The 24,482-nt window shown below is 63.5% G+C and overlaps 1 protein-coding gene across 1 annotated transcript in view; it reads right to left on the reverse strand.

The window, feature by feature from the left end:
* Positions 1-335: 335 nt before the first annotated feature.
* SDK2 (sidekick cell adhesion molecule 2) overlaps positions 336-24,482 on the reverse strand; it is a 49,291-nt gene continuing 25,144 nt past the window's right edge. The window contains exons 3-45 of the mRNA XM_074159994.1: positions 21,361-21,467; positions 20,131-20,278; positions 19,209-19,342; positions 18,040-18,151; positions 17,683-17,873; positions 17,425-17,508; positions 17,159-17,353; positions 16,849-16,965; positions 16,519-16,686; positions 16,175-16,277; positions 15,775-15,951; positions 15,551-15,687; positions 15,199-15,346; positions 14,988-15,128; positions 14,732-14,913; positions 14,346-14,461; positions 13,427-13,622; positions 13,110-13,208; positions 12,612-12,803; positions 12,401-12,522; positions 12,201-12,310; positions 11,957-12,107; positions 11,580-11,817; positions 11,362-11,477; positions 10,916-11,105; positions 10,592-10,690; positions 9,815-10,009; positions 9,513-9,714; positions 9,210-9,313; positions 9,024-9,094; positions 8,759-8,894; positions 8,050-8,106; positions 7,665-7,766; positions 7,330-7,445; positions 6,486-6,672; positions 5,673-5,810; positions 5,415-5,576; positions 5,145-5,270; positions 4,181-4,345; positions 3,256-3,396; positions 2,497-2,635; positions 2,028-2,154; positions 336-689 (exon numbers count right to left, since the gene is read on the reverse strand). Of these exons, the coding sequence (XP_074016095.1) occupies positions 336-689; positions 2,028-2,154; positions 2,497-2,635; positions 3,256-3,396; positions 4,181-4,345; positions 5,145-5,270; positions 5,415-5,576; positions 5,673-5,810; positions 6,486-6,672; positions 7,330-7,445; positions 7,665-7,766; positions 8,050-8,106; positions 8,759-8,894; positions 9,024-9,094; positions 9,210-9,313; positions 9,513-9,714; positions 9,815-10,009; positions 10,592-10,690; positions 10,916-11,105; positions 11,362-11,477; positions 11,580-11,817; positions 11,957-12,107; positions 12,201-12,310; positions 12,401-12,522; positions 12,612-12,803; positions 13,110-13,208; positions 13,427-13,622; positions 14,346-14,461; positions 14,732-14,913; positions 14,988-15,128; positions 15,199-15,346; positions 15,551-15,687; positions 15,775-15,951; positions 16,175-16,277; positions 16,519-16,686; positions 16,849-16,965; positions 17,159-17,353; positions 17,425-17,508; positions 17,683-17,873; positions 18,040-18,151; positions 19,209-19,342; positions 20,131-20,278; positions 21,361-21,467 (6,295 nt within the window). The remainder of the gene's footprint in view (positions 690-2,027; positions 2,155-2,496; positions 2,636-3,255; positions 3,397-4,180; positions 4,346-5,144; positions 5,271-5,414; positions 5,577-5,672; positions 5,811-6,485; positions 6,673-7,329; positions 7,446-7,664; positions 7,767-8,049; positions 8,107-8,758; positions 8,895-9,023; positions 9,095-9,209; positions 9,314-9,512; positions 9,715-9,814; positions 10,010-10,591; positions 10,691-10,915; positions 11,106-11,361; positions 11,478-11,579; positions 11,818-11,956; positions 12,108-12,200; positions 12,311-12,400; positions 12,523-12,611; positions 12,804-13,109; positions 13,209-13,426; positions 13,623-14,345; positions 14,462-14,731; positions 14,914-14,987; positions 15,129-15,198; positions 15,347-15,550; positions 15,688-15,774; positions 15,952-16,174; positions 16,278-16,518; positions 16,687-16,848; positions 16,966-17,158; positions 17,354-17,424; positions 17,509-17,682; positions 17,874-18,039; positions 18,152-19,208; positions 19,343-20,130; positions 20,279-21,360; positions 21,468-24,482) is intronic.

Here is a 24,482-nt window from a genome sequence, read left to right on the forward strand (position 1 = left end):
CGGAATGAGGGAAGCTTTGGCCAAAAAGAGGAGCTGGGGTTTTTTTTCCCAACCCCCAGGACGGTGCCCGGTATTCCGCTCTGGTGCTGCCAAGAAAGCCAAACACCCACCACGGTGCTGGGCCACTGCTCGTCATGGCACCGGTGCCATCCTTGATACCCCGTGGCCCTTCAGCCTCTCCGCTTCCTCCTCCTCCTCTTCTTCCCCTCAGCACTTTTTTTTCTATTTTCTTAATTTCTTGGGGCTTTTTTTTTCTTTTTTTTTTTTTTCTTTTTTTTTTTTTATATATATACTTTTTTTCCCCCCTCCTGTTTGTTTTTGTTTCTGTTTAAATATCAAACGAAAGAAGAAAATCCAGCGATGGGGGCTCTGGAGCCGGGGGCCAGGCTGCTGGGCGGGCGGTAGAGGGTACCGGGTTGGCTGGGGGGGTTGCCGGGGGTCTGAGGGGTGGGAGTCCTGCTGGCTTTGGGGCGGAAGAGGCTGCCCTGCTGGGTGGAGGTGCTGTTGGAGAGGGGTGCGTGGTCGGGCTCCCCCGAGTCGCTCTCGGTGTAGCTGTAGGCTTGCGCCCGGGAGATGCCCTTCTGTTGCCGCCGCCAGGAGTTGTAGTAAGTGGGGTCGCTGATGTAGTGGTTGACGAAGGAGTGGGCTTTCTGGTGGCCGGGGTCCACCTCGTACTCGCTGTCGCTGCCCTAAAGAACAGGATGGGGTGGGGTGAGCATGGGGCATCACCCTCCCCAGCCCCCCCCAAAAATAGGGTGAGCTTTCCCCGATGCTCTTTTGGGGATGCTGGCGAGCGCATCCCGAAGGACTTCCAGGGCCGGGAGGGCTGCGGCACCGCTGGGGTGTTCCTGCCTCTCGCTAAAACAAAATAAAACCTCATACAAAAGGCTTGCAGCATCCTGGGGGCCCTCGTGGTGGGGGGGGGTCCCCGAGGCTGTGATGCCCCCGGGGTTTGGCGGGGAAGGGTGTTTTTGGGAGGCGGGTACTTCCCCGCTGGCGGTAATTGGATTCAGCCTCCGCCGGCCGTGGACAAAGGGGCCATTGAGGCGGTGGGGAAGCTGCTCCGCGCCAGCTCCAGCTCCCGCCGCTCTTCACAGCTCCTCAAAAGCCACTCGAGCCCCCGCGCAGGCAAGAGGGAGCGGAGCCGGCATCTGCCGCGTGATGGCAAAAGAAACAGCCGGTGCAGGCGGGGGTGTGGGGGGGTCCCCGGTCCCTCTCAAGCTCAAGGACCCTCAGGACCTTCCCCTGGGCTTCAGCCTCATTTTTCCGGATGCCGCCCGGCATCCTTCCCGGGGGGCGATGCTCCCCTGGCCTCCCCGGGGAGCTGCCCATGGCCACGATCCTGCCCGGCCACAGCTGCCCCTTTCTCCCGGAGGAGACAAAAGTGCCATTTTGCGGGGTTGGCAGAGCCACGGCCGTTGCCACCAGCGACCTGGCAGCAGGACAGTCCCCCAACCCCGCTGCCCTCCTGTCCCCGGCAGCCCCCGGGGACCCCCCGTGGGGCCACATCCCCACAGCACACGGGCCGGGGGCTGTGCCAGCTTCGCGCTGGATCCGTGCCGCAAATCCACGGGGGACACCGCTGCCTAAAAGCGGGATGGGGTTGGGGAACGGGACCGGCATTGCTTGTCCCAAATATGCACCGGGACCTGCATCCTACAGGACAAGGGGTAATGGTTTTAAACCGAAAGAGGGGAGATTGAGATGAGATATTAGGAGGAAATTCTTTGCTGTGAGGGTGGTGAGAGCCTGGCCCAGGTTGCCCAGAGAAGCTGTGGCTGCCCCATCCCTGGAGGGGTTCAAGGCCAGGTTGGACGGGGCTTGGAGCAACCTGGTCTGGTGGGAGGTGTCCCTGCCCAGGGCAGGGGGGTTGGAACTGGATGGTCTTTATGTCCCTTCCAACCCAAACCATTCTATGATTTTATGATCTTGGTGGGCAGAGAGAGGGACCGATGCCCAGGAAGGGCTCCCAGAGCCATCCATCCTGCCCCGTGTTCCTGTCCCCCTGTGCATCCCTGGGTGGTCACCTGGGAGTCGGAGACCTCGGAGGGCTTCTCTGTCAGGCTGCTGCTCTCGGCGGGGATCAGGTCGTTGTACTTGGTCACATCCTCGTCCGAGTAGTGGAGGCTGCCGGGGCTGGGCCGTGGTGGGGACCTTGGGGAGAGGGGGGTGCTCAGCGTGGGTCCCCCCTCGGGGATGAGCCCAGCCAACCCCCAGGTCAGGCTTGGGGACCAGCCCTAAGCCGTGCCAACCCCCCCGAAAGGACCCTGCCCGTAGTTTTTTAGGGATTCCCAGCTTTACAGGCAGTTCAGCATCAGGGCTGGTGCAGCGGCTGCAGCTCGTGCCAAATGTCCCTCCTGCCATAGCAGGGTCCCCTCCCCGTGGTGTCACCCTCCCCAGCCCCATGCCCATCCCACGGCGAGTGCAGGATGGGCACGATGACTGAAAAAACTCCCCCCTGGCCCAGGGAGGGGGCTGCGGCGGAGGGGTCCCTACCGGGTGTAGATGCCGTTCTTCCGGCAGAAGGAATTCTTGACAGAGAGGCGGCGGTTGTTGAGCTCCAGGGCGGGGAAGCTGCCCTCGTCCAGGCTCACCATCTCGCCATGGCTCAGGGCGGTCGCCTTGGAGCCATTCCCTGTGGGACGGGATGCTCAGACCCTCCCCGGGGACCGCAGAGTGTTGCGGGGGGGGGGGGGGGGGGGGGGACCTGGACCCTGCACAGGGTCCCTGGGAGGGTTGTGCCAGCTCCAAAGCCTGGGGATGCCACGAGGTGCCAGCCCCGGGGCAGTGGCCATCCATCAGCCGAGCTTGCCCGCCTCGGCTCCCACCCTGACCTGCCCCATCGCCTCCAGCTCTCGGCTCAGCCGCTCTGTTTGCTTAACGAGAAGATCTGGATTTTCCCCACAATTTGAGCCCTTGATACAGCTAAGAAAACAGAGCTGTGTTTGACTAATCCCCGTGACCTCTGCCGAGCCCCCGGGCTGCCCTGCCTCCGCCGCTGACAGCAGGACAAGTCCCTTATTTAATCTTTAGCTCCCAGCACTCTCCGAGAAGCCCACAGCATCTTTATCGGATGTCACCGGGTTCCTGGAGGAGCCATGCCCCGAGGCAGGGTCCCACCGCCCCGCTCAGACCCCGAGGGCAGGCAGGGATGCCCCAAAGAGGCTCCTACGGGGTCAGGGCTCTGCACCCCCCTTTTGGCACCCTGGTGTGGGGGGGTGTCCCATCACCACCCACCACCTCCCCGGCACTCACCTGAGTCTGACTTTTTGGCGTACTTCTTGCTCTGCCCGCGGATGATGAGCACAAAGACAAGCAGGAGGATGAAGATGAGCCCCACCAGGGCGATGACCACCAGGAACCACCACTCCTCATAGAAGGGGTTGGTTTTCTGGGCTGGGGGACAGCAGGGAGGATCAGGGGAGAACGGGAACGGGGGGGCAAACCAGTATGGATGGGAGACCCCGCTGCCGGGCATGGGGTCACCTCAGGGAACATCATGAGACCTGGATCCATGCGAGGGAGCGGGTTAAAGGGGGATAACAGGGGGCTTTGCTGGCAGACACTGCTGGCAGGGGGATCTGGGGCTCTGTAGGAGCCAGGCAGGGTTGGGGAGGTGGGTTTCAGTGATGGTGTCCTGGTTTCAGCTGGGACAGAGTTAATTTTCCTCCCAGTAGCTGCTGCGTTTTGGATTTAGGATGAGAATAATGTTGATAACACATATTGTTTCAGCTGTTGCTAAATAATGCTTATATAAAGCCAAAGGGTTTTTCAGCTTCCCCTGGAAGCTGAGAGGGAGCACAGACAGGACAAACTGGCCAAAGGAATATTCCATAACATAGACGTCACGCTCAGTATGTAAACAGGGGCTGGCCAGGGAGCGGGAACCCATTGCATCACTTATTTTGTATATTCTTTTACCACAATAATAATAATTATTATTTTCTCTTCCGTTACTGTTCTACTAAACTCTCTTTATCTCAACCCGCACATTTTCCCCTTTTCTCCCTCTTCTTCCCATCCCGCTGGCTGGGGAAGGAGTGAGTGAACGGCTGCCTGCTCCGAGTTGCCGGCTGGGGTTAAACCATGCCAGATGGCCAGGAGAACAGAGCAATACCCCCCCGGCACGGGGGTGACAGCATCCCCCCGGGGACACCCGCACGCCGCCCCTGCTGGCTACCTGACACAGAGGGGGACGGCGTGCTGGGGGTCCCGTAGCCGTAGTCGTTGACGGCAATGACACGGAAGTCGTAGCTGACCCCCTGCTTGAGGATGTCCATGCTGAAGGTGTAGGAGGTCACCTCCTTGGGGATGTCTTTGATGAGGATGTCCCAGAGCCCCTCATCTGGAAGAGAGAAGGTGCGAGAGGATGATCTCCCTCCATGCGGGGGTGTTTGCCCTCTGCCATCTCCCCATCCCCGGCAGGCACCGACCTCACTCGCTGCAGCATCATTAAAAAGCCATAATGATAACGATGCATGTGGCTGATCGATCTCCTGCCCCACTCAGAGACGATGCCAAAGCAGCTCCCTGGGGACCCGCTCCCACCACAGCCCCACAACACCCCCCAGCAGCCCCACGGGTTCAGGGGGAGCAAGGGGGTTTCCCTCCCGGGTGCTGCCCCACTGCGTGGGGAGCGGTACCGACCCCCCCGTTAGCGATCGATCCGGTCGGATCTGAGCTGTGGGCTCTGCGGCAGCGAGAAATCGTTAACCCGGGGCTGCAGGAAAGAGCGTGGCCATCCCTGCTGGCTCCCTGCCATGGGGATGGGGAGTCCTGCCTGCCAGCCCTGCCTGCCCCGAAGGAGGGCTCTCCCATTTTGGGGTAGCCTTGGTACCCCTCGAACCCCCTTGCCTGGCTGGGGGAACATCTGGACCTCCATCATGCCCAGGAAAGCAGCAGCATCAATGGGTGCTGCTCCGTGGCTCGCCAGCCCCTCTCCATCATCCCCATCAGCTCAGCAGCATGGTCCTCATGGACCAGCTTGTGGCCAACACCCCAGAGACACAGGTCCCAATCCCCAACCCAGCCTGTGGGGTGGCCTGGGAGAGCTCAGCACTCCCTGCCTCAGTTTCCCTTCCTCCTGAACCCAAAGGCACCACCAGTAACAAGGCAGGGATGGAAGCAGAGAGGAGTTGCCCTACCTGAAGGACGAGCCTCGATGACGTATCTGGTGATGGGCCCTTGGCCGGGGTCCCCACTCGACCAGTGGATGGTGATAGCCGTGCCGTAGCGGGAGATGAAGGGCTCGCCGGGGGGACCGGGGGCACCTGGGGACCCAAAGCAGAGCAGGAGGCATGGGGGGGTACAAACTGGCATGTGGCCATGCCAGGTCCGGTGGCACCAGGGAAATTGTCCCCATGTCATCTCCTCCCCTGCCCTGGCACGCCATCCTGCCCGTCCCCCCCCCGTACCTTCCCCAGGCCCCGTGGTGATGTTCGCCTCAACGTCCGGCCCGTAGGCGAAGGTTTTGGCCCGGATCCGGAACCGGTACGTCACACCCTCAGCCAGGTCCTTCACCTTCATCCACAGCGGGCTGTTCCCCTTCACGTCCACCGTCACGATCTTACTGACGCCTGCGGGGACGGAGGCTGAGCCAGGTGCTCGCCGGAGCCCTCCCAGCTCCCCCCAGTGCCCCCAGCCTCCCCCCCGTGTCCCCGCCATGCCCTCACCGTCCACGGGCATGCAGGGCTCATAGACCAGCCTGTAGCCCTCGAGGATGCCGTTGGGCAGTGGTGGTGGCTCCCAGGACACGTTCACCGACGTGGTGGTCAGCTCACTGAATCGGATGGAGCCGGGGGCGCTGGGGGCTGCAAGGAGTCGGGTGGCCAGGGCCAGCTCAGTGCTCCCAGGGGACACCCCCAGCACCAAGCCAGCCCCTTTCTCTGCCTCCACCATAACAGGGCTGGAGCACTTGTCATCACCATCTCACACCACCCTGGTTCCGTCCTCCTGTGTTCCCCCATCCCCACTGCAGCGAAGACCCTGCCAGGGCTCCACACATGGTGAGGGGAATGAGTCCCCTCCTCATCTCTCCTCCCAAGAATCATAGAATGGTTTGGGTTGGAAGGGACATTAAAGACCATCCAGTTCCATCGCCCTGCCATGGGCAGGGACACCTCCCACCAGACCAGGTTGCTCCAAGCCCCATCCAGCCTGGTCTTGAACCCCTCCAGGGATGGGGCAGCCACAGCTTCTCTGGGCAACCTGGGCCAGGCTCTCACCACCCTCACAGCAAAGACCTTCATCCTTCTCAAGCCTCAGCCAAGACCTTCACCTCTGTGTCCCCCCAACCCACAAACCTTCTGGGGTGAGCCCGGGGCTGGGTTGCAGGAGCCAGGGTGCAGCTGGGACGAAGGGCCACCAGCTGGACATCACTGAAGCCTGACCCTTGGGGTCACCTCCTCACGGAGGCCAGGGACAAGAGGGTCTGGATGGGACAGTCCTGACCAAAGGGCTGGGGACAGCCATGCCACAAGCCCCACCTGCCTGCTGCGTCCTCCCCTTGACGGGGGGGCTGCGGGGCCCGTCTCCCGCCGCGTTGAAGGCGGCGACGCTGACCCAGTACGAGGTGTACCCCGTCAGGTTCTTCAGCTTCACCCCGTTCTCGGGCAGGAAAAGCGTCTTGACCCGCATGCTCTCGTTCTGGTGCTGGGCTTCCCAGAAGTGGATCTGCAGGAGAAGAAGGAGGAGGAGGCATGGAGACCTGGGTGATGCATGGATCCAGCCCATCTTGCCTTCTCCAGGCCCTTTGCTGTGCCCGAACAACCCACAAAGCCCTGCCTGGGCTCCAAAGCCCGTGTCCCGGAGCGGCTGGTGGGAAAGGAATGGACTCTCCTCCAGGATGGCTGGGCATCAGATGGGAACCCCGCTGCGCTACAGACCGAGTACGCCAAGATCACCCTTGAAATGGGCCTAATTCTCAAAGGATGAGGCCGAGCAGGAGGAATTGCCATGGATGTGGCCAAGGAGGTGCCTGGAGCACGGGGCTGGGCATCCCAAGGCATCCTGGCCACATCCCAGCTCCATCCCGGCAGCTTCCCGGCTGCATCCAAGGACCAACGACGCCACCTGCCGCCCAATAGGCGCTCGGCACCGGGATGAGACACCCGACATCTCCCCAAGACACCCAGCATCTCCCCAGCATCCCTTCCCCAGCGGCATGCACAGCATCCCCCAGGGCACCCAGCATCTCCTCAGATCCAAGAACCCACAGATCATCCCCCAGGAGAGCTCATCACCCCCCAGGGACACCCAGCATCTCCCCAGGGCACTCAGTGTCCCTGAGCCCCGTCTCAGCGCCAGCTCCCAGGTGACGGCGTGTGGTACCTTGTAGCCCTGGATGTCCCCGTTCTGGCTCTCGGCGGGTGGCGGTTCCCAGGTGACATCCAGCTGGGTGGCGGTGGCCGCCTGCACTGCCACGTTCTGTGGGGCACCAGTGGGCACTGTGCCGAAGGAGGGGGACAGTGTGACGGACCTGCTAGGACCAGGGTGAGGGGAAAAGCTCCCCCCCCTTGATGTGGGGGGGACGCACTGCCTTGTCTGGGCACATCAGGGGATGGGGGCCATGGGATGCAGGAGCACAGGGTACCAGGGCTGTGGAGCCCCCTCCCCACAGCTCCCAGTCGTGGGCAGCCCCTGATGGGCTGTGCTGGGGGACTCACCCGCTTCACCCACGAAGACCTCCTGGGGGGGGCTGGGGGGGCCCTCGCCCACGGCATTGTACACGCTCATGCGGATCTCATAGCGCCGGTGCTTGCTCAGGTCTGGGGCGGGGGGAGGGAAGGGGAGAAGGGGTGAGCTCCCTGCAGCAGCAGGGGGTCCTGCTACCCCCGGGGGACCCAGCAGAACCCCCCCCGGCTGGGGAAGAGGGGGGTGTCCCCAAGGAGCAACAGGACAGGCAGAGGGATCCCTGGGAACAGGGCATTTGGGTCACCCCAGTTCACCCCACAGCACATGCAGGAGCAGGGGAGGGACACAGAGGGGTGGCAGCGGGGAGGACATGCATGGGGGGGGTGGCAGGGAGGGACAGGGGGAGCGGTGACTTACTGTCCAGCTCGTACTGGGTGAGGGAGACCTCGCTGAGGTTGTGCACGGCGTAGACGGCTGGGTGGCATGGGGCAGGGAGAGCAGGCAGCCGGTTAGTCCCGCAGGGGTGAGCCCCCACCTCCGAGCACCCACCCCAGCACTGCTGCCCACCCCAGGGTGGGCCAGGGGTCCCCTGCAATGGCCCTGTCACCCCCCAGGTGCCAACGGGGCTGTCACAGCACCGAGGAGCCTTTCCATCCTCCTGCCTCATCCCCTGAGGGGCACGAGATGGGTCTGGGCATCGGGGTCTCCACGGGCGTGAGCAGTGGATGGAGCAAGGGCCGGATTTGGGCTCTGCCCTTGTCACTCATGTCCCTGCTGTCCCCAGAGCAGGGTCTGAGGGTGGCAGCACCCCTGGACACACACGGCAGGACAACACAGACACCTGTGTTAGGTGCAGACACGCTGCAGGGACACGGGGGCCAAGCACAGCGGGACTGAGCTAGCGACATGGCAGACAAGCACGTTAGGGACCACGGACCTGGTGGCACGAGAGGGACAGTGACAATTCCACGGGGCACAGTCTGACCCTGACAGCTCCAGGCTGGCACCTGGGAGAAGCCATGGAGCACAGGATGCTGCCCTGCCCCGTTTTTCCACCCGCCGCCACTGGGCCACCCCCCCCCCAGCCACATATGTCCCCAAGCCCCGTGGGACCGCGAGGACTCACGGGTGAGCTCGGCCCAGGTGGCACCGGGGTTGCCGATGCCACGCAGGGTGAAGCCGCGCAGGCTGTCGTACACCAGCTCCCGGTACCGGAGGCGGAAACCCAGCAGGATCCCGTTGATCTTGTCCTCGGCCGGGGGCTGCGTTGGGGGGGACAGTGAGAGGCCACTCTGACCTGGCCACCCCGAGATGACTGTCCCCAGTACGCCTTGGTGCCACCTCCCAAGTAGGGGGTCCCACAGCACCCACCGAGGCAGAGGGGACGGTACCTGCCAGCGGATGAGCACCGAGGTGGTGGTGTGGGGGGTGACAGAGAGGATGGTGGGGGCTTCCTCTGGGGCTGCGGGGAGAAGCAAGTGGTGAGGCTCCGGAGATGCCCTGGGATGCCCTGGGTGGGCACAGGGGGATGCCCGGCCACGAGGGGACCCCCTCTCCTTGCCCTGGGAGCCACTGACCCGCCTGCAGGGTGGTGAGCGACTCCGACTCCTCGCTGTACTCGCTGTCCCCGATGTCATTCGTTGCCTTCACGCGGAACTTGTAGGAGGTGAAGGGCTTCAGCCTGGGTGGGAGCAGAGCGGGATGGGGACAGTGAAGCCAGACCCCGGGAGCCACCCTCCCTCCTTTCTCAACCTTGGGGCCAAGCACTTCTCATCGGACGGGGAAACTGAGGCACGGGGCAACCGCCCGAAGCAGAACCCGGCGGTTTGCCCGCCTCCCCATCACCCCACGGCACCGTCGAGGGCCAGCCCGTGTCCCACCTGTCCACGACGAAGGCGGTGGCGTTGCGGCTGATGGAGGCGGAGTGCAGTGCCCACTCGCCATCGGGCAACTCCCGGCTCTGCACCGTGTAGTATCGGACCGGGGAGAGCCCGTCGCTGCCCGGCTCCCAGGAGAGCAGCACGCTGCGGGCTCGCACCTCCTCCTGCCGGGCCAGCGGCTTCCCGGGGGGCTGCGGGCGGTCTGGGGGAGAGGGCGAGGGGCTGGGAGCACCGCGGGCACGCCGTGGGCACACACAGATTGCCCCCCACCATGGGTTGGGTACCCCCCACCTTGCCGTTACCTCTCTTCTCTGTGGTGACCACCAGGGCTTCGGCCGCCTCGCCCCAGCCCTTGCGGGTCTGGGCTGCGATGCGGAAGAGGTAGGTGGCCTCCGGCTGGAGGCCAGTAGCCATGTACTGGCGGGCACTGGGCTCCAGCACCTCCGTAGTGGCTGCGGTGGCCGCGGTGGTGTTAAGGCAGTGGGTGACCTGGTACGCTGCAGGGAAAGGAGCATCACCGTGGGGCTGGTGGAGGGGACACCATGCTGGGGGTGGTGTGGCCCACCCTAGGGTGGGCTAGGGGTCCCCTGCAATAGCCCTGTCACCCCCCAGGTGCCAATGGGGCTGTCACAGCACCAAGAAGCTTTTCCATCCTCCTGCCTCATCCCCTGAGGGGCACGAGATGGGTCTGGGCATCGGGGTCTCCATGGGGATCTGACCGCAGCTGAGAGCGGTGGATGGGGCAAGGTTCGGATTTGGACTCTGCCCTTGACACTCGTGTCCCTGCTGCCCCCAGAGCAGGGTCTGAGGGTGGCAGCACCCCTGGACACACACAGCGGGACATCACAGACATCCGTGTCAGGGTGCTCGCAGGGGAGCTCAGGCACAGCCCGGGACCCAGCCCATCCTGATGAGTGGGGAAACCCCAGCCCCGGGGGGCAACAGGCTCCGAGATCCTTGAGGGATCTCAGGGAGCTGGTTTCTGCCCCCCCTCAATGTTGATGCCTGCTCCCATGAGACTTCTGCACCCCTCTGCAGAGCATCCCAGCGTGGCACAACCAGGATGGCTCCCCACTTACCCAGGATGATGCCGTTGGGTGCCAAGGGGGGCTGCCAGACAAGCCGCACCGAGGTCGTCCTCACTTCAGGGAAGAGGATCCCCACGGGGGGGCCAGGCACTGGAGGGGGGAGAGATGGGGTTCACCGGGGGGTGCACAAGTGTGTCCCGTGCACCGGGAATGAGAGTTCTGGGTGTCCCAGTCAGGAAGGGAGAGGGATCACGCCAGGGAACAAGGATGGGATGGGATGGGATGGGATGGGATGGGATGGGATGCCCTTAGGCACCCAGGGGACCCCCCCAGCCCATTTAGGTCCCTCCCACCCATCCATCTGCTGTTACCCACCATCGTCCAGTGTCCGCTCGAGGATGGGGGGCTGGCTGGGGACGCCGTCGCCGATCCTGGTGAAGGCCAGGACGCGGATCTCGTACAGCGTGTACTTGCCCAGCCCGCTCAGCTGGGCACTGCGGGAGGCATTGCCCTCCGCCAGCCAGAACTGGACACGCATCTCCGAGTCCTTCTCCTTGTACATCACCTGCAACAGACCCCGTGTGACACGGCCAGGCAGGGCCACAACCCCCAGGACCGCCCCGAGCCTCCCTGGGATGGGGCAGCATGGCCAGGGCTGGCATAGATGGGCACCATCTCTTGGAGGTGGTGCAACCGGGGGACACCTGGCAGTCTGTGGGGTGATTCCTCCCAGGAAAAGCCATGATTCCCAGGTCTGGGGGTGAGGCTGGCAGGGCACGGGCAGGCAGGGCCACAACACCGGGGCTAGCGTAGATGCTCACCTTGTAGCCCAGGATGAGGCCGTTGCAGTCTGCCTCGGGGATGTCACTCCATCGGACCAGTATGCTGCTGGAGGAGGTGGCCAGGGCTGACACGTTGCTGGGGCCAGAGGAGGGCACTGGGGGCAGGGAGGGGATGAGAGTTGGGGGGGGGGGGGGGGTGTCAATGGCTGGATCCAAACCAGGGTGGGTGCCCGGCGCCGTGGGGTGGGCAGCGGTACCTGACTCCCGGGTGCGTCCCACCACCGAGTGGCTCCAGGGCCCCGAGCCGATGGCGTTGAAGGCTTGGACCTGCACCCGGTACTGGGTCCACTCCTCCAGATCCTCGATGGTGAACTCCCGCTCCACGCGGTCGTGGACGACGTGCACCGCCGGCTGCCCGCGCCCGTCCCAGCGCGTGTACCGGATCCTGTAGCCCACCGAGTCGGGGTTCCCATTGTACTCCTGCTCCAGGAGGGGCTGAGACGGGCACCGTCACTCCTGAGCTCCCACACTCACCCCAGCTCCATCCCCCTTCACCTCCCCACCCTCCCGCCTACCCCCATGGGCACGGGACCCCCCCCCCCCCCCCGCCAAGAGTCGCGGTTCCCCCCCTCACCATCCAGCGCAGCCACAGGCTGGTCTCACTGGCCGTCCTCAGGGTGACATTGGCGGGTGCCACGTCGGGGGGTGCCTGCAGGGTCTGGATCCTCCGGGAGGGCAGGCTGGGGGGGCTGGTGCCCACGATGTTCACCTGCCGCATGCGGAAACTGAGAGGGGAGAGGGGGGGGTCACGGCGGGGGGCGAGAAGACTCCGGTCCCCCCCCCGAGGAGGACATCGTGGCGTGGTCCCGGCCACTCGCCTGTAGTAGGTGTAGGGCTTCAGGTTGGGCACCTCCATGGAGCGGGCGTCAGGCTCGTTAGCCAGCTGGTGGACAAGCCCCCACTCTTCGGACTCGCCGTTCTGGCCCACCTGCGGGACGGGAGTGGGGTGAGCTGCCCCCCCATCACCCTTTTGCCCCCTCATTACCCTTTTTCCCCCCCATCCCGATCCACCCCATACCTGTGCCTCCACCTGCCAGCGGGAGATGGAGGTTTTGCCATCGTAGCCCGGGCGAAACTGGAGGGTGACAGAGCGGGGTCCAATGTTGGAGATGCCCAGGTTGGTGGGGGCACCAGGAAGCTCTGCGGGGAGAGGGCAGGGTGGGTGGCACTGGCTGCTTGTCCCCAGCACCGGCAGCAGCCCACCGGCATCCCCATGCCACCGCGCTCACCTGGTGGCACCCCCGAGGAAATGGTGGAGGAGGAGACCTGGCCCTGGCCCTTGGAGGTCATGGCGGCCACCTCGATGGTGTAGGTGGTGAGGGCGGTGAGGCCGGTGACGCGGTACTCCAGGGTGACGTTGGGCAGGTAATGGGTGACCCGCGTGTTGGTGCGGTTGTACTCCTCCCAGGAGATCCGGTAGCCTGAAATGCACCCCGTGCCATCAGCCCCCCCCCCCCATTGCCCACCCTAAGGAGCTGAGTGGGACCAGGGGAGATGCTACGGGGTGACAGGGGTGGGAAGGGGAGCAAGGGGAGATGCTCCAGGGGGGGATGGGGATCGGGTGGGAGATGCTGCAGGGGAAGATGCTGTGGGGTAGGAGATGCTGCGGGGTGGGGAGGGGACCAGGGTAGGAAATGCTTGGGGTGGGGAGGGGACCGAGATGGGAGATGCTGCGGGGTGGGGAGGGGACGGATGCAGGAGCTGGGTACCCACCGGTGCTCCCTTACCCGTCAGGATGCCATTCTTCTCCAGCGGCTCCTGCCAGCTGACCTTCAGGGACGTGTCCAGGATGTCACTGAAGCTGAGATGTCCCACGGGGCCAGGCACTGCCCAAAAACACCCAAGCTCAGCACAGAGACACACAGGAGCCCTCAGCACCCATGGGACCCCTTCAAGAAGCGAGCATGGAGGGGGGTCCCCTTGGACGGGACTTCCTGGGGCTTGGTGGCATCCCGTTTCCACGTCCCCCATCCCGGGGCTGCTTCCACCCTCCCCGGTAGCCGCAGGTGGGTCCATCCCGCGGGAACGCAGAGCCTCCCCGTACCGTCCTCGTGGGTGCGCACCAGCTGGGGGGGGCTGCGCGGGCCATCCCCCGGGGTGGTGAAGCACAGCACCGAGGTGAAGTACTCGGCGAATTTCCGCAGCCCCGCCACGTAGCCCACGTGGACGCTGTCCTGGAAGTTGGGCCGCACCGTCACCACCGTGGCCTCCTCCTCATGCTCCGGTTCCCAGGCGATGAGCTGCGGGAAGAAGGAGCTGGGACCCCCAATAGCACCGATGCCCCTCCCCGTGCACATCGGTACCCCACAAACACCCTCCTCCGGGCGCCTCCAGCCTCCTCGTATTTATTTCGGCGTTGATTAAATATCAATTAACGGTGCAGGGAACACTTGATGCCTCTAACATCGCGTGTTTACCCGCACGAGCCGATACGGAGCACACGCTTTGTGATTAACTCCCATTGATAACGGCGCGTAATCACCCGCTCGCCTGCATTTAGGAGGGATGTTTGGGCATTTAATTGGTATTGTGCAAGATAGCCCATAGCACAACTTAATTAAATACTAATTAGGCCCTAAAAATACTAATCAAAAATACTAAGTGGCATTTAATAAGAATGTTAAATATCCTACTTGCTCTGGTTATCTCATTCAGCGGCAATTAAATTCCTGAACTTCTTTTGAGTGGATTAAGAAACAAGTTTAATGTTTTAATTCAATTTAATTAATGTAAATTTGAATTAATTGCAATTTGGAATTAATTACAGAGCATGGGAGACTCCGAGCCCATGCAAGTGTTAAATCTCAGTAAATATTATTTTAACAGTCAGGCCGGAACCAGTTAAAAGCTGGGGTTTCGGCGAGGAGGAGCCGAGCCAGCTTGTGACAGTCGGCCGAGGAGTGTGTGTCCCCCCACCCCGGGGTGCCCCATTTTTGGGGACACCTGCGGGAATCGCCCCTCACCTTGTACCCCTGGTTGATGCCATTGATGAACTGGGGGCTGGGGGGGTTCCAGGTGAAGCGGATGGTGGTGGAGTTGGTGGCCTCAGTCTGCACGTTCCCCGGGGGCACCGTGGGGACTGCGGGGACAAAGGGACGGCTCACAGCGGCTCCAGGTCCACAGGTTCCCCTCCATCATCCAGGTGCCAGCCCCTCAGGACCCCAGGCATGCAGGATGATTCCTCAAGATGCCCCTCTCTGGGCCAGCCCTGCCCAGCTCTGCAGCCCCTGGTCATCCTCCCCAGCAGGTCCCACTCCCCATGGGACCCCCAAAACTGTCCCCATGGCACAGCCTGTCACTGCTGGGGCGGAAGCCAAGCCCCTGCCCATTCCTGCCTGTCCCTGCCTACCTCCCTGCAGCGTCCACTCGGTCACCTTCATGCTGTACACCCCCAGGCCGGCACTGTTGTACGCCGCCACCTCGATCTCGTAGTTGGTCCAGATGATGAGGTCCTCCAGGAGCAGGTTGTTGACGTCAGCGTTGGTGATGTTCTTGAACTGGTAGCCCACGGGTAGCCCAGCCAGGCAGTACCTGCGGACCAGGGGACATCAGAGCTTCCTGGGACACTGGGGATGGGACACCCGCGCTCCCCCAGCGGCACCTACCGGATGATGTAGCCCTTGAGGACACCATTCTGGTGGCTCTCGGGGGGTGGCTGCCACTGGATCATGATGGACTGGTTGGTGCGGCCACTGGCGATGACGTTCTGGGGGGGAGCAGAGGGAGGCTCCTCGGGCAGGGACACCCTGCAGGGGACGAGACAGGGGTGAGCACCCAGGGCCCCCAGCCCCTCCGGGACCCCTGGCCGTGGCTCACCTCTCCGTGTCCTTGCTGAACTGTCCCCTCCCCACATCGTTCACGGCGCAGAGGCGGAACTGGTAGGAGCGAGCGGGGACCAAGCCCCGCACCACCACAGACGTCAACTCGGGGTCCACGCTGGCCAGCAGCACAGTCCAGGGCGCGTCTGTGGGGGGGAGAAGTGGGGAAAAGCGGAGTGGAGGACCCTGACCTGCAGGACACCAGGGTCCCCTGCCCAGCTGATGAGTCCCATGGTCCCCACAGCATCCCTTGCCCACTGCCCTGGGGTGATGCTGGAGCCCAGACTTTGCCTGGAGCCCGGATTTTGCCCGGAGCCAGCGGTGCCGGGCGGATGGGAGCAGCCCCTTACTGTTCTCGGAGACCTCCACGACGTAGCGGAGCAGGGGGCTGTTGCCGTCGAAGGGCTTGGCCCAGGTGAGGTTGATGGCCCGTTTCTCCAGGGGGCTGAGGGCAGCCACAGGGCTCTCAGGGGCGTGGGGGAGCTGCCTGGACAGGGGGGTTAGGGAGGGGGTGGTTAGAGACAGGGGGACAGCCTGGGGTGTGGGGTGCTGGTGGGGACGAGAGGGGTCTCACCGGACACGGAGGTGGGCGCTGCGTGAGTCGTTGCCCCCGGCCGAGACCACCTTGCAGGTGTAGGTGCCAATGTCACCCGACCAGGTCTGGGAGATGTGGAGGGTCCCCATCTCATCCAGGCGCACCCGGGGGCCGCTCTCGGGGCTCAGCGGTGCTCCATCCTTTTCCCAGACATACCTGTGCCAGCAGGGGGGATACCCAGAAGTGCTGCAGCCCCCCACAAGGAGAGGGGACCAGGGGTCCTGCCGGCGTGCCAGGCTCCCCGTGTGCAGGGCACCAGGTGGCACTGCAGGACCACCAGCGCAGGGCTAGGGATGGTGGCACCCACCGTCCACCCGCTCCCTCCCCAAGCTGGGGGGTGCCCGGACCTCCCCAACCCTCCCATCCCCATCACACATACCTGACGTCCACGCTGGGGTCGTGGGTGACCCCGCAGTTCATGATGGCCTTGGTCCCCTTGATGACGCTCTGGTCCTGCGGCGGGTCAGTGATGCGTGTCCTTGCTGCAAGGGGACAGGATGAGGCACTGGCACTGCCCGGAGGGGTGGCATCGGCAGGGGACAGCCCATCCAAACCACCAGCCACATGCCAGAGCCCATCCTTGGCATCCCTAGAAAGTTCCATCCCGCACCATGCCTGATGGGAGGCAGCGTTTGCAGCCCACAGAGCTGGGCAGGGTCCACCCTACGCCAGGGTCTCTGGCACAGCCTGGCTGTCACAGAGCTGGGTGACAGGGTGCCTTACCCCAGACGACCAGGTCGGCAGATGCCTCGTCCACGCCGCGGGAGTTGGTGGCCAGGCAGGTGTAGGTGCCGGCGTCGGCGAGATGCGCGGGGCTGAGGAGGAGGCTGCCCGACTCCAGCAGGGTGAAGCGCGGGAGCTGCACCGAGCCGCTGGCCAGGATCCGCTCCCCTGGGGGGCACGGGGTGAGCCCCATCAGCTCCCAGCCCCCCAGCCAAGCCTGGTGGCCACAGAGCCCCGGTGGCCATGAAGAGGACACCCTGGGGCCACGCGGGCAGGTTGGGATGGGGGGGGGCAGCCTTGCCCGCACCCCAGTGTCCCCAGTCCCTTTACCTTTCTGCCAGGTGATGGCCGGGCGCGGAGCCCCCGAGGTCTCGCAGTTGAGGATTACGGACATGCCGTCGATCACCGTGCTGTCCTGGGGACCCCTGGTGATGTTGGGGGCGATGCCTGCGAGGCGGACAGACACACAGCCACCCCTGAAGCCCTTCCCGCTGCCCAGCCTGGAGCTGAAATGCTCCCAGGGCATGGTGGGGGGTTCTCATCCCCACAGGAGGGGTTCCCAAGCTCCGCGTGGAGCCCAGCCAGGGGGTCTCAGGCACATCACACCCAGGGGTCCAGAGGAGGGGGAGCTGGCACCTACTGGTCACAGCCAGGTACGTGGTGGTCTGCACCTCGCCGGCTGCGTTGCGGGCAAAGCACTGGAACATGCCGGTGTCGTCGGGGACCAGCCCGCTGATCTGCAGGCTGCCATCTGCCAGGAGCTGGAAGCGGGACAGCTTGTCCAGGTGGATGAGGGCAGCGTCCTTGTACCAGGTCATCTCAGGAGGGGGAACGCCTGCAAGAGCCGGGGCCATGTCAGGAAGGGAGCCGTGGTGGCACCTGGAGGGCAGCTGGAGAATGGCTCACCTTTGGCTTGGCAGGGGATGGCCACCACCTTCTCCATCTCGGCCGTGATGTGCCTCTCCGGCTCCTTGACGAACTGTGGCGGCTCTGCAAAGGGAAGCCCAGCCACGGGCAGGGGGGTCACGTTAGAGCTGGGGTCCTGGACCCACCAATGAACACCCCCCCCCCCCCAGTGACTCCCGCTTGTCACAGCCACAGGGGCTGAGACCGCCCCAACTCGTTGCAGGGGTGGTTTCAGCTGCCCACCAGGCAGGTTCTCACCCAGGACGGAGAGGTAGGCGCCCTCGGCCACGGCGGGCACACTGCTGCTGCGCAGCACGGCCTCGCACTCGTAGTAGCCGCTATCGCTCAGCGCGGGGTTGAGGATGGTGAGCCGGCGGCTGTAGTCGCTGATGCCACTGGAGAGGGGCACCCCGTCCTTCTTCCAGATGATGTGCAGCTTGATCAGCGGTCTGGGGGGGGGGGGGGCCAGGAACATGTCGAGAGCCAGCCCCCATCAACCTCTCCCCCACCTCCCTCCATCCTGTATCCAGCCCTGGTGGGAAGGGACCTGGGGGCACCCAGCCCTGGGGCCGGGTGATGCCAAGGGGGAGATGCCCCATCCCCGTCCCTACTTGCCTGGCGTTGGCCACGCACTCCATGGTCACCTCCGAGGTCCCAGCCACCACGCTGGTGTTCCTGGGTGGGACAATGATGGTGGGTGCGATGGGATCAGCCGGGCCACCCACATCTGGGGAGAAGGAGGCCAGAGGGACAGCCATCAGCACCCGTTGCCCCCTGCTCACCCCCAGGGTGTCCCCAGCCCCCAGTGAGGCTGGTGGGGCACCCAAAGCCCCGTGGCCACTCCTCCTGGTGTGGAGAAGACAAAGGTGGCAGGGACCAAAGGGCCACAGGCTCTGCTCTCCCACGGGAAGGGTGGGCAAGTCCAGCCCATCACCTTGGCATCAGGGCAGCTTCACAGCTCTCCCTACGCCCTCTCCTCCTGTGGGAGCCCGTGGCACCCCACGGCGCCAGCCCGGCCACCAGCCGGCGTGGCAGGGAGGAGGGAGAAGGGGAGTATATAAAGCAAAATGATTACAACAATAAAAAACCCTCGTGTAGGGGCTGTAAAAACGCGATGGGCTTGAAAGCTGCTGATAGAGCTGAATCCATAAACACGGGCTCCGGGATGTTTATCACGCACAGGGATGGCGAGGGACAGAAAAACAGATTAACGGGGCAGGAGGGGAAGGGGGACAGGCAGAGCCCTCTGCAGGAAAGGGATAAACCCCCCCACGGAGCAGCGGGAGGGGAGGTGGGATGAGAGTGTCATCAGGACCGATGCCACTTTGGGGGCATCTTCCCTGGGACGGGCTGTGACCACCCGAACCCCTCGGCCAGGTCCTGCAGGGTCCAAGGGGGGCAGAGGGATGTGGCCACAGAGGGTGTCCCCCAAGCAGGGGCTGAGAGGGGGGACATGGGGACGAGCAGGGTGGGGTGTCCCCCAGCAAAGCTGCTCCCCTTTGGGCTACATGGCACCATCCCCAGCCCAGTGCCGGCGGCACGGCTGGATCCAGCCCCGGTGGCAGGGATGGTGGGGACGGCAGGGATGGCTCTGCCCGGGATGCAATTAGCGCCTGCAGCACAGCCCGAAGCACCTAAATAAATTTAGAGGCGGCTGAACTGTTAAGTCAGCAGAAGCCGGAGCCTCCGAGGAGATTTACTGCAAATTAAACTTGGGGGTGAGCCAGGCGGCGCCGGGACGGGGGGCTGGGGGAGGCGATGCCCCCCCCCCCCCCGGCACTCACTGGCCACGGTCAGGGTGATGGGCTGGCTCGTCTTGTTGTCCCCGTTCTTGTCATTCACCGCCTGCACGTAATAACGTCCCGCGTCCGGGGCCACCGTGGAGAGGATGACGAGGGTGTTCTCCAGCGTGATGGCTCTGCGGGGACGATGGGGATGGGAACCCAACAGGGACACCGAAAGGGGGAGCTGGGACCCTTGTACCCCCCACCCAGCACCCCCATGGGATGGACACGACCCCCCAGCCTTTCTCCCGCCTGCCCCAGGCACCAGCCCCTGGACGGGGGACTGGGAACAAGCCCCACACCCCCCCGGAGCACATCGAACGGTGCAGATTAATAGGAATTTATTTTTTTTTTTTTAGATTTTTTTTTTTTTTATGGAAGGATCTAATCTGCAGGAAACATAAAATGGTTTGGGGAATATATTTTTTACCATTAAATATGAGATAAAGGAGTTTTATCTCCTCAATCCTGCTTTGCAAATAGAAAAGGAGACCAGTTCAATTCCTGCATAATGCGGGTTACAAATTCAATTCCCCGCACGCTACGTCTGCCAGCACCGGGCTCGCGGCTCCGGCGGCACCGGGATCTGCTGCAGCCCCACGGGGACGCCTGGCACACGCGTGTGCACCGTGCCCGGCTCTGCCACATGCGCTGCCCCCACCCCCCCGGTCCGTGCTGAACCCCTTTTGCCCACCTTCCTCCCTCTTATTTTCATTTTTTTTAAAAAAAACCAATTCATTTCCCCAGTGACAAACAGAGCCATTAGTCGCCGAGCCCGTCTCTGGGTTTTAGCACCATGTGCTCAAAACGTCTGTTAAACATCCTTATTGCAAGGACAACGGCAGCCGAGGGAAACGCAACCCCCCCCGGATGCTGGGGGGGTGTCAGAGGGATGTCGGGGGAAGCGGGGGGGACGACTCACATGCGGCTGCTGGGGGAGATCTTCCGTCCATCGCGAAACCAGGTGACCTGGGGCTGGGGGAAGCTGGCGATGCGGGGCGCACGGATGACGGCCGCCTCCCCGTGGGACACGCTCTGCTGCGTCTCGCTGTCCTCGAAGCTCCCCATGTCTGCAAAAGGTGCAGGGGGACCATCTCAGAGCCTACGGAGGGGCCACCAACGAGCCTGGGGACCCAGCAGGGTCCGGCCGGGGAGCAGGCGGGAGGCTACGGGGATGGGCTCCCCCAGGGGACACAGAGGGGATGCCCTGGGGGCTGCTCTCTCCTCCCCTCCTCAGCGGCACGGGGCATGGGATGGTGGTGGGATCACACAGACCCCTGTCCCTCTGTCCCCCACCAAGGACGGGGCACAGCTGCAGCGTGGGGGGGTCAGTCCCGGGGCTCCCCGGCATCTCTCCCTGCCCCATCCCATGGCTCAGTGTCGGGAGCATCCCGGCATGACCTCGGCTCCGCATCCCGCTGGCTCCATCCTGCCCAGCACACGGCAGCTGAGGAAAGCAGAGTGAAGCAGGGGGCAGGGAGAAAGGGGGAGGGGGCGGGGGGGGGAATTTTTATTGACTTCCCTTAATTGCTGTAATTAAAAACATGTAAAGAATCTTTTTTTAACGACTTTGCCATTATCATTAGTTGTTAGCACAGCTGCCTTATTAATTTCTCATTAGCTTCCTGATTTGTCATTGCTCCTCGGGAAGGGGTTTAAGGGGGTGGGATTGGGAGTATCTTGGAGCCGAGAGGTGACGGAGATGGGCAAGTCCCATGGGGCACAGAGCCACTGTCCCAGGCCTCAGCACCCTCCTGTCCTGCTTAACCCCCCCGCGGGGCCTCTGGACCCCCCCACCCCGAGATCTGGCCCATCCCGTCTGTATCCGATGGTTTGCAGGATCCGTGTGGAGCCTCCAGCCTGGTGCTGTGGGTTTCCCATCCCTGGCGCTCTCCTCCTGCACCCCACACTCTGTCCTATCTATGGGGTGCCCCCCCTGCACCCTCAAACACCACAGCCCCACCGGGCAGCGGAAGCAGCAGAGGCAGCAACAGCCCCATCCCTGCCAGCATCGCCCCGCGGATGCTCCGGACTCCCGTGTGCTGGCCACGGGCTGCACTGAGCACCCAAGCCACCCCGTAGCACCGTGGGGCTGGGTATCCCCGTGGGGCTGGGTGTCCTCAGCTGGTCCCCAAGCGTGGCTGTCACTTACAGGCCACCTGCACCTCGGTCTGGCGCTGCAGCAGGGCTCCCATCCTGTTGCGGACGATGCAGCGGTAGAAGCCAGCGTGCGTGCGGTCCAGCGACGTGATCATGTACCTGCGGGAGAGAGGAACCACCTCAGCACACACCACGACTCACTGCCATCCACCCAAGCAGGAGGGGGGACATCCAAGTGACCGTCACAACCCCCGGGAGAAGCTGCAGGTCCTACACAAGCTCCCCCGTTTACTGCTGGATACCCCAAGGAGCAGCCGCTGCAGGGGGGTGTGTGCATTGTAAGTGCATGCGTGTGCAAGCATGTATGCATGTGCACACACGTGCACGCTGCAGGGACAACGCAGTGGCCCTCGCTGCCGCAGAGGGATTTGTGGCCACGCACACAGGAGGTGCTTTCACCGCACCACGCACACGGCATGAGTCACCGGGCAAACGATGGCAGGGGTGGACGGTGACTCATGGCCACGAGCCGGAGGCATCGGGCAAGTGGCTTCGAGCTGCCAAAAGCCAAGGTGGCTGCTGGGGACCTGGCACCCGCTGTCCTGACCCCCAAGCAGCAGCACACCGGGGGTCTGCTGGGGTCTCTCCACTTCGGCCCCACGCGTGGCCAAGCCACCACAGCTCCTATTAGCCAGGGCTGAGCCACCTCATCATCCCCCGCCAAGGCCACTGCTCTTATCAGCCCCCAGCGCCAGCAGCTGATAAGCAGATAAAGGAAATAACCATGTCTGGACTCGCCCACCGCCCCCCGAGCATCGCCCGGGTCCCCAGGCTGGACCCCGCTGCCACCAGACCTCCCCCAGCCCTAGGAGGGATGCAGGGGCTCCTGCTCCATCACCCCCCAAAATGGGCTGGACGTCCCCGCACACACCAGCCTCGCAGGCGGGTGACCCCAGGGGGTGTGGGGGGGTGAGCAGGCACCGCAGCATCGCCTTCCCCCACGGGGAGCGCTCCGGGAGAAACCAGAAAGGGAATAAATAACCAAGCTCAGCCCTCCTTGCCCAAAATCTAATCTTGCATTAAAACCTGCCGCGGGCTGTTTCGGCAGGGCTTTGTTTGTTCTTTTGATAACCGAGCGTAAATTAAACTTTCATAAGACACGAGGAGCACGTTCCCTCTGCCGGGAAGCGCGGCAGCTCCCCATGCCCACCTCCCTGCCGCGGGAGATGGCGACGGGGACACGGGGCAGGGGGGGTCCCACCTCTCCCGGTGGCACCACCGAGCCGGGGTGGGCACAGCAGGGCTGGCATCAAACCTTGCTGACACCCACCCACGTGGCGTGTCGGGGGGTCACCCGTCCCCGCGGGAGAAGGGAAAGACGCCCTTTGGGAACGAGTCCTTGAGTGTCACAGCTGATATTTAAAAATGATCCCCAGAGGCTTTAAATAAGATATTTCAATTCCAGGGAGCTGTCAGGAAGTGATGCGGACACCGGGAATAATGGGCCCGCTCTCCTTGTGGTGTCCTCGTTAATAAATCACACGCGCACGCGGTGACTCCTCCACGTGTATGTGGACGGACGGACAGACGGACAGACGCTCGCTGATGCTCACTTGCTCACCCAGCAGCAGAGGGACACGCGTGGCCCCCACACAGACCCCCTGTGTGACCCCCTGCCACGTCCTCGCCGCCACATCCCCCCCAAACCCTCGTGCTGGGAAGGGGACGGTGCAAACCCCCCATGAGCCACCCCGCGGGACCCAAAGCGCCCCCATCTTTGGGGCTCACACACACGAAGCACCCACCGATGCACATCCCCACCGCGGCGCCTTGTCCCCGCGCGCTGGGAGCCGGGACATGGGACACCTCCATGGGCACGGGGAGCTTCATCCCCCCTGAGGGGGACACCCCCACAGCCCCAATTAACGGGGCCTGGTCCCTGCGCCCCCGGAGCTGGGGAGTTATTACGGAGCTGAGCTTTTGCACACACCTAAACGGCTGAAAATAGCCCCAGAGAAAGGAAATCAATTACCGGGCGCAGCCTGGCCCACAGTCATTAACCAAATACGAGCAGAGACTTTGTTCTCCGCCGCTCGGCTTCCACCCAGGCTTTTATCCAAGATCGCTCCGATTTGATTTCCTTCCCCCCATCACAGTAACCGATTTCTCCCCCCTGTGCTGCGGGCAGGAGGCGGAGGGGTGCAGCCCCAGCGCCCCACACAGCCCCCCCCCCCCCCTCCCAGTTTGAGCAACGGGAGCTGCCACAAGCCACGGCAGCTCCTCCGTGGCCAGGAGCTCCTGGATCCAAGGTGCCATCCAAGCATCCTCCGATCCTGCCCCAACTGGGTCGCTTTGCCCATTTACCAGCCCGGAGACACATTTGGCATCGCCGGAGCTGGGAGGGGGCCCTGCCTGTGCCCCCGGAGCAGCCCTTGCTGCTGACGCCACCGTTTCAGGGGCTCGTTTGGTTTGTTTTTAAAAGACGGGAGGTTGACAGGGCATCCTCTGTGGGGAAAAGCACTTCCGAAGCGAGGACTGACCCGTGCTTCAAAAAAATGGCACTGATGGAAACCAGGGGCGCTCTCCCGGCTCAGTCAGGAACCGGCTGTGACCCCACTTGGCCCCGGGGTCAGGAGAGGCTCCGGAGCCAGAATCCCTGTGCCGGGGGGACCGGAGGGTTTGCAGAGGCAGCCGGTCAGCGGATGGCTTTGGCACCGGTCGATCTGACAGATGGACGGGCTGCACGTCGGAAACGACGACCTCGCCATCCATCCTTCCATCCATCCATCCATCCATCCATCCATCAGTGCCATGAGTCAGGGCAGGACAGGGCACGGATCAGCCATAACCGCCCCCTCCCCATCCCTCACCATGTAACCCTGGCAAGGCACCAGCAGCACCGACACGCTCGGTATGTGTTATTGTAGGGTCTCTCATGGCATCACGGAGCCCCCTCGCCCCGGCAAAGCCGTTCCCCAGCCTTGGCTGATGCTCCCGGCTCTGTTATCGTAGGGTTGCTGAGAAGCGTGGGGCTGACGCTGCCGAATTATTATTAGATTGAGGGGGTGGAGAGGGGCCGGGAAAAGCATCAGCCAAAGGATTTGATCCATCAAACTGAAAGCCAGAAGAGCGCAGAAATCTGTGCGGCCCCTTCCAATGCCGCCCAGTAACAGC

Source organism: Numenius arquata, chromosome 17 (assembly GCF_964106895.1).
Source record: "Numenius arquata chromosome 17, bNumArq3.hap1.1, whole genome shotgun sequence".
NCBI classification, from domain to species: domain Eukaryota; kingdom Metazoa; phylum Chordata; class Aves; order Charadriiformes; family Scolopacidae; genus Numenius; species Numenius arquata.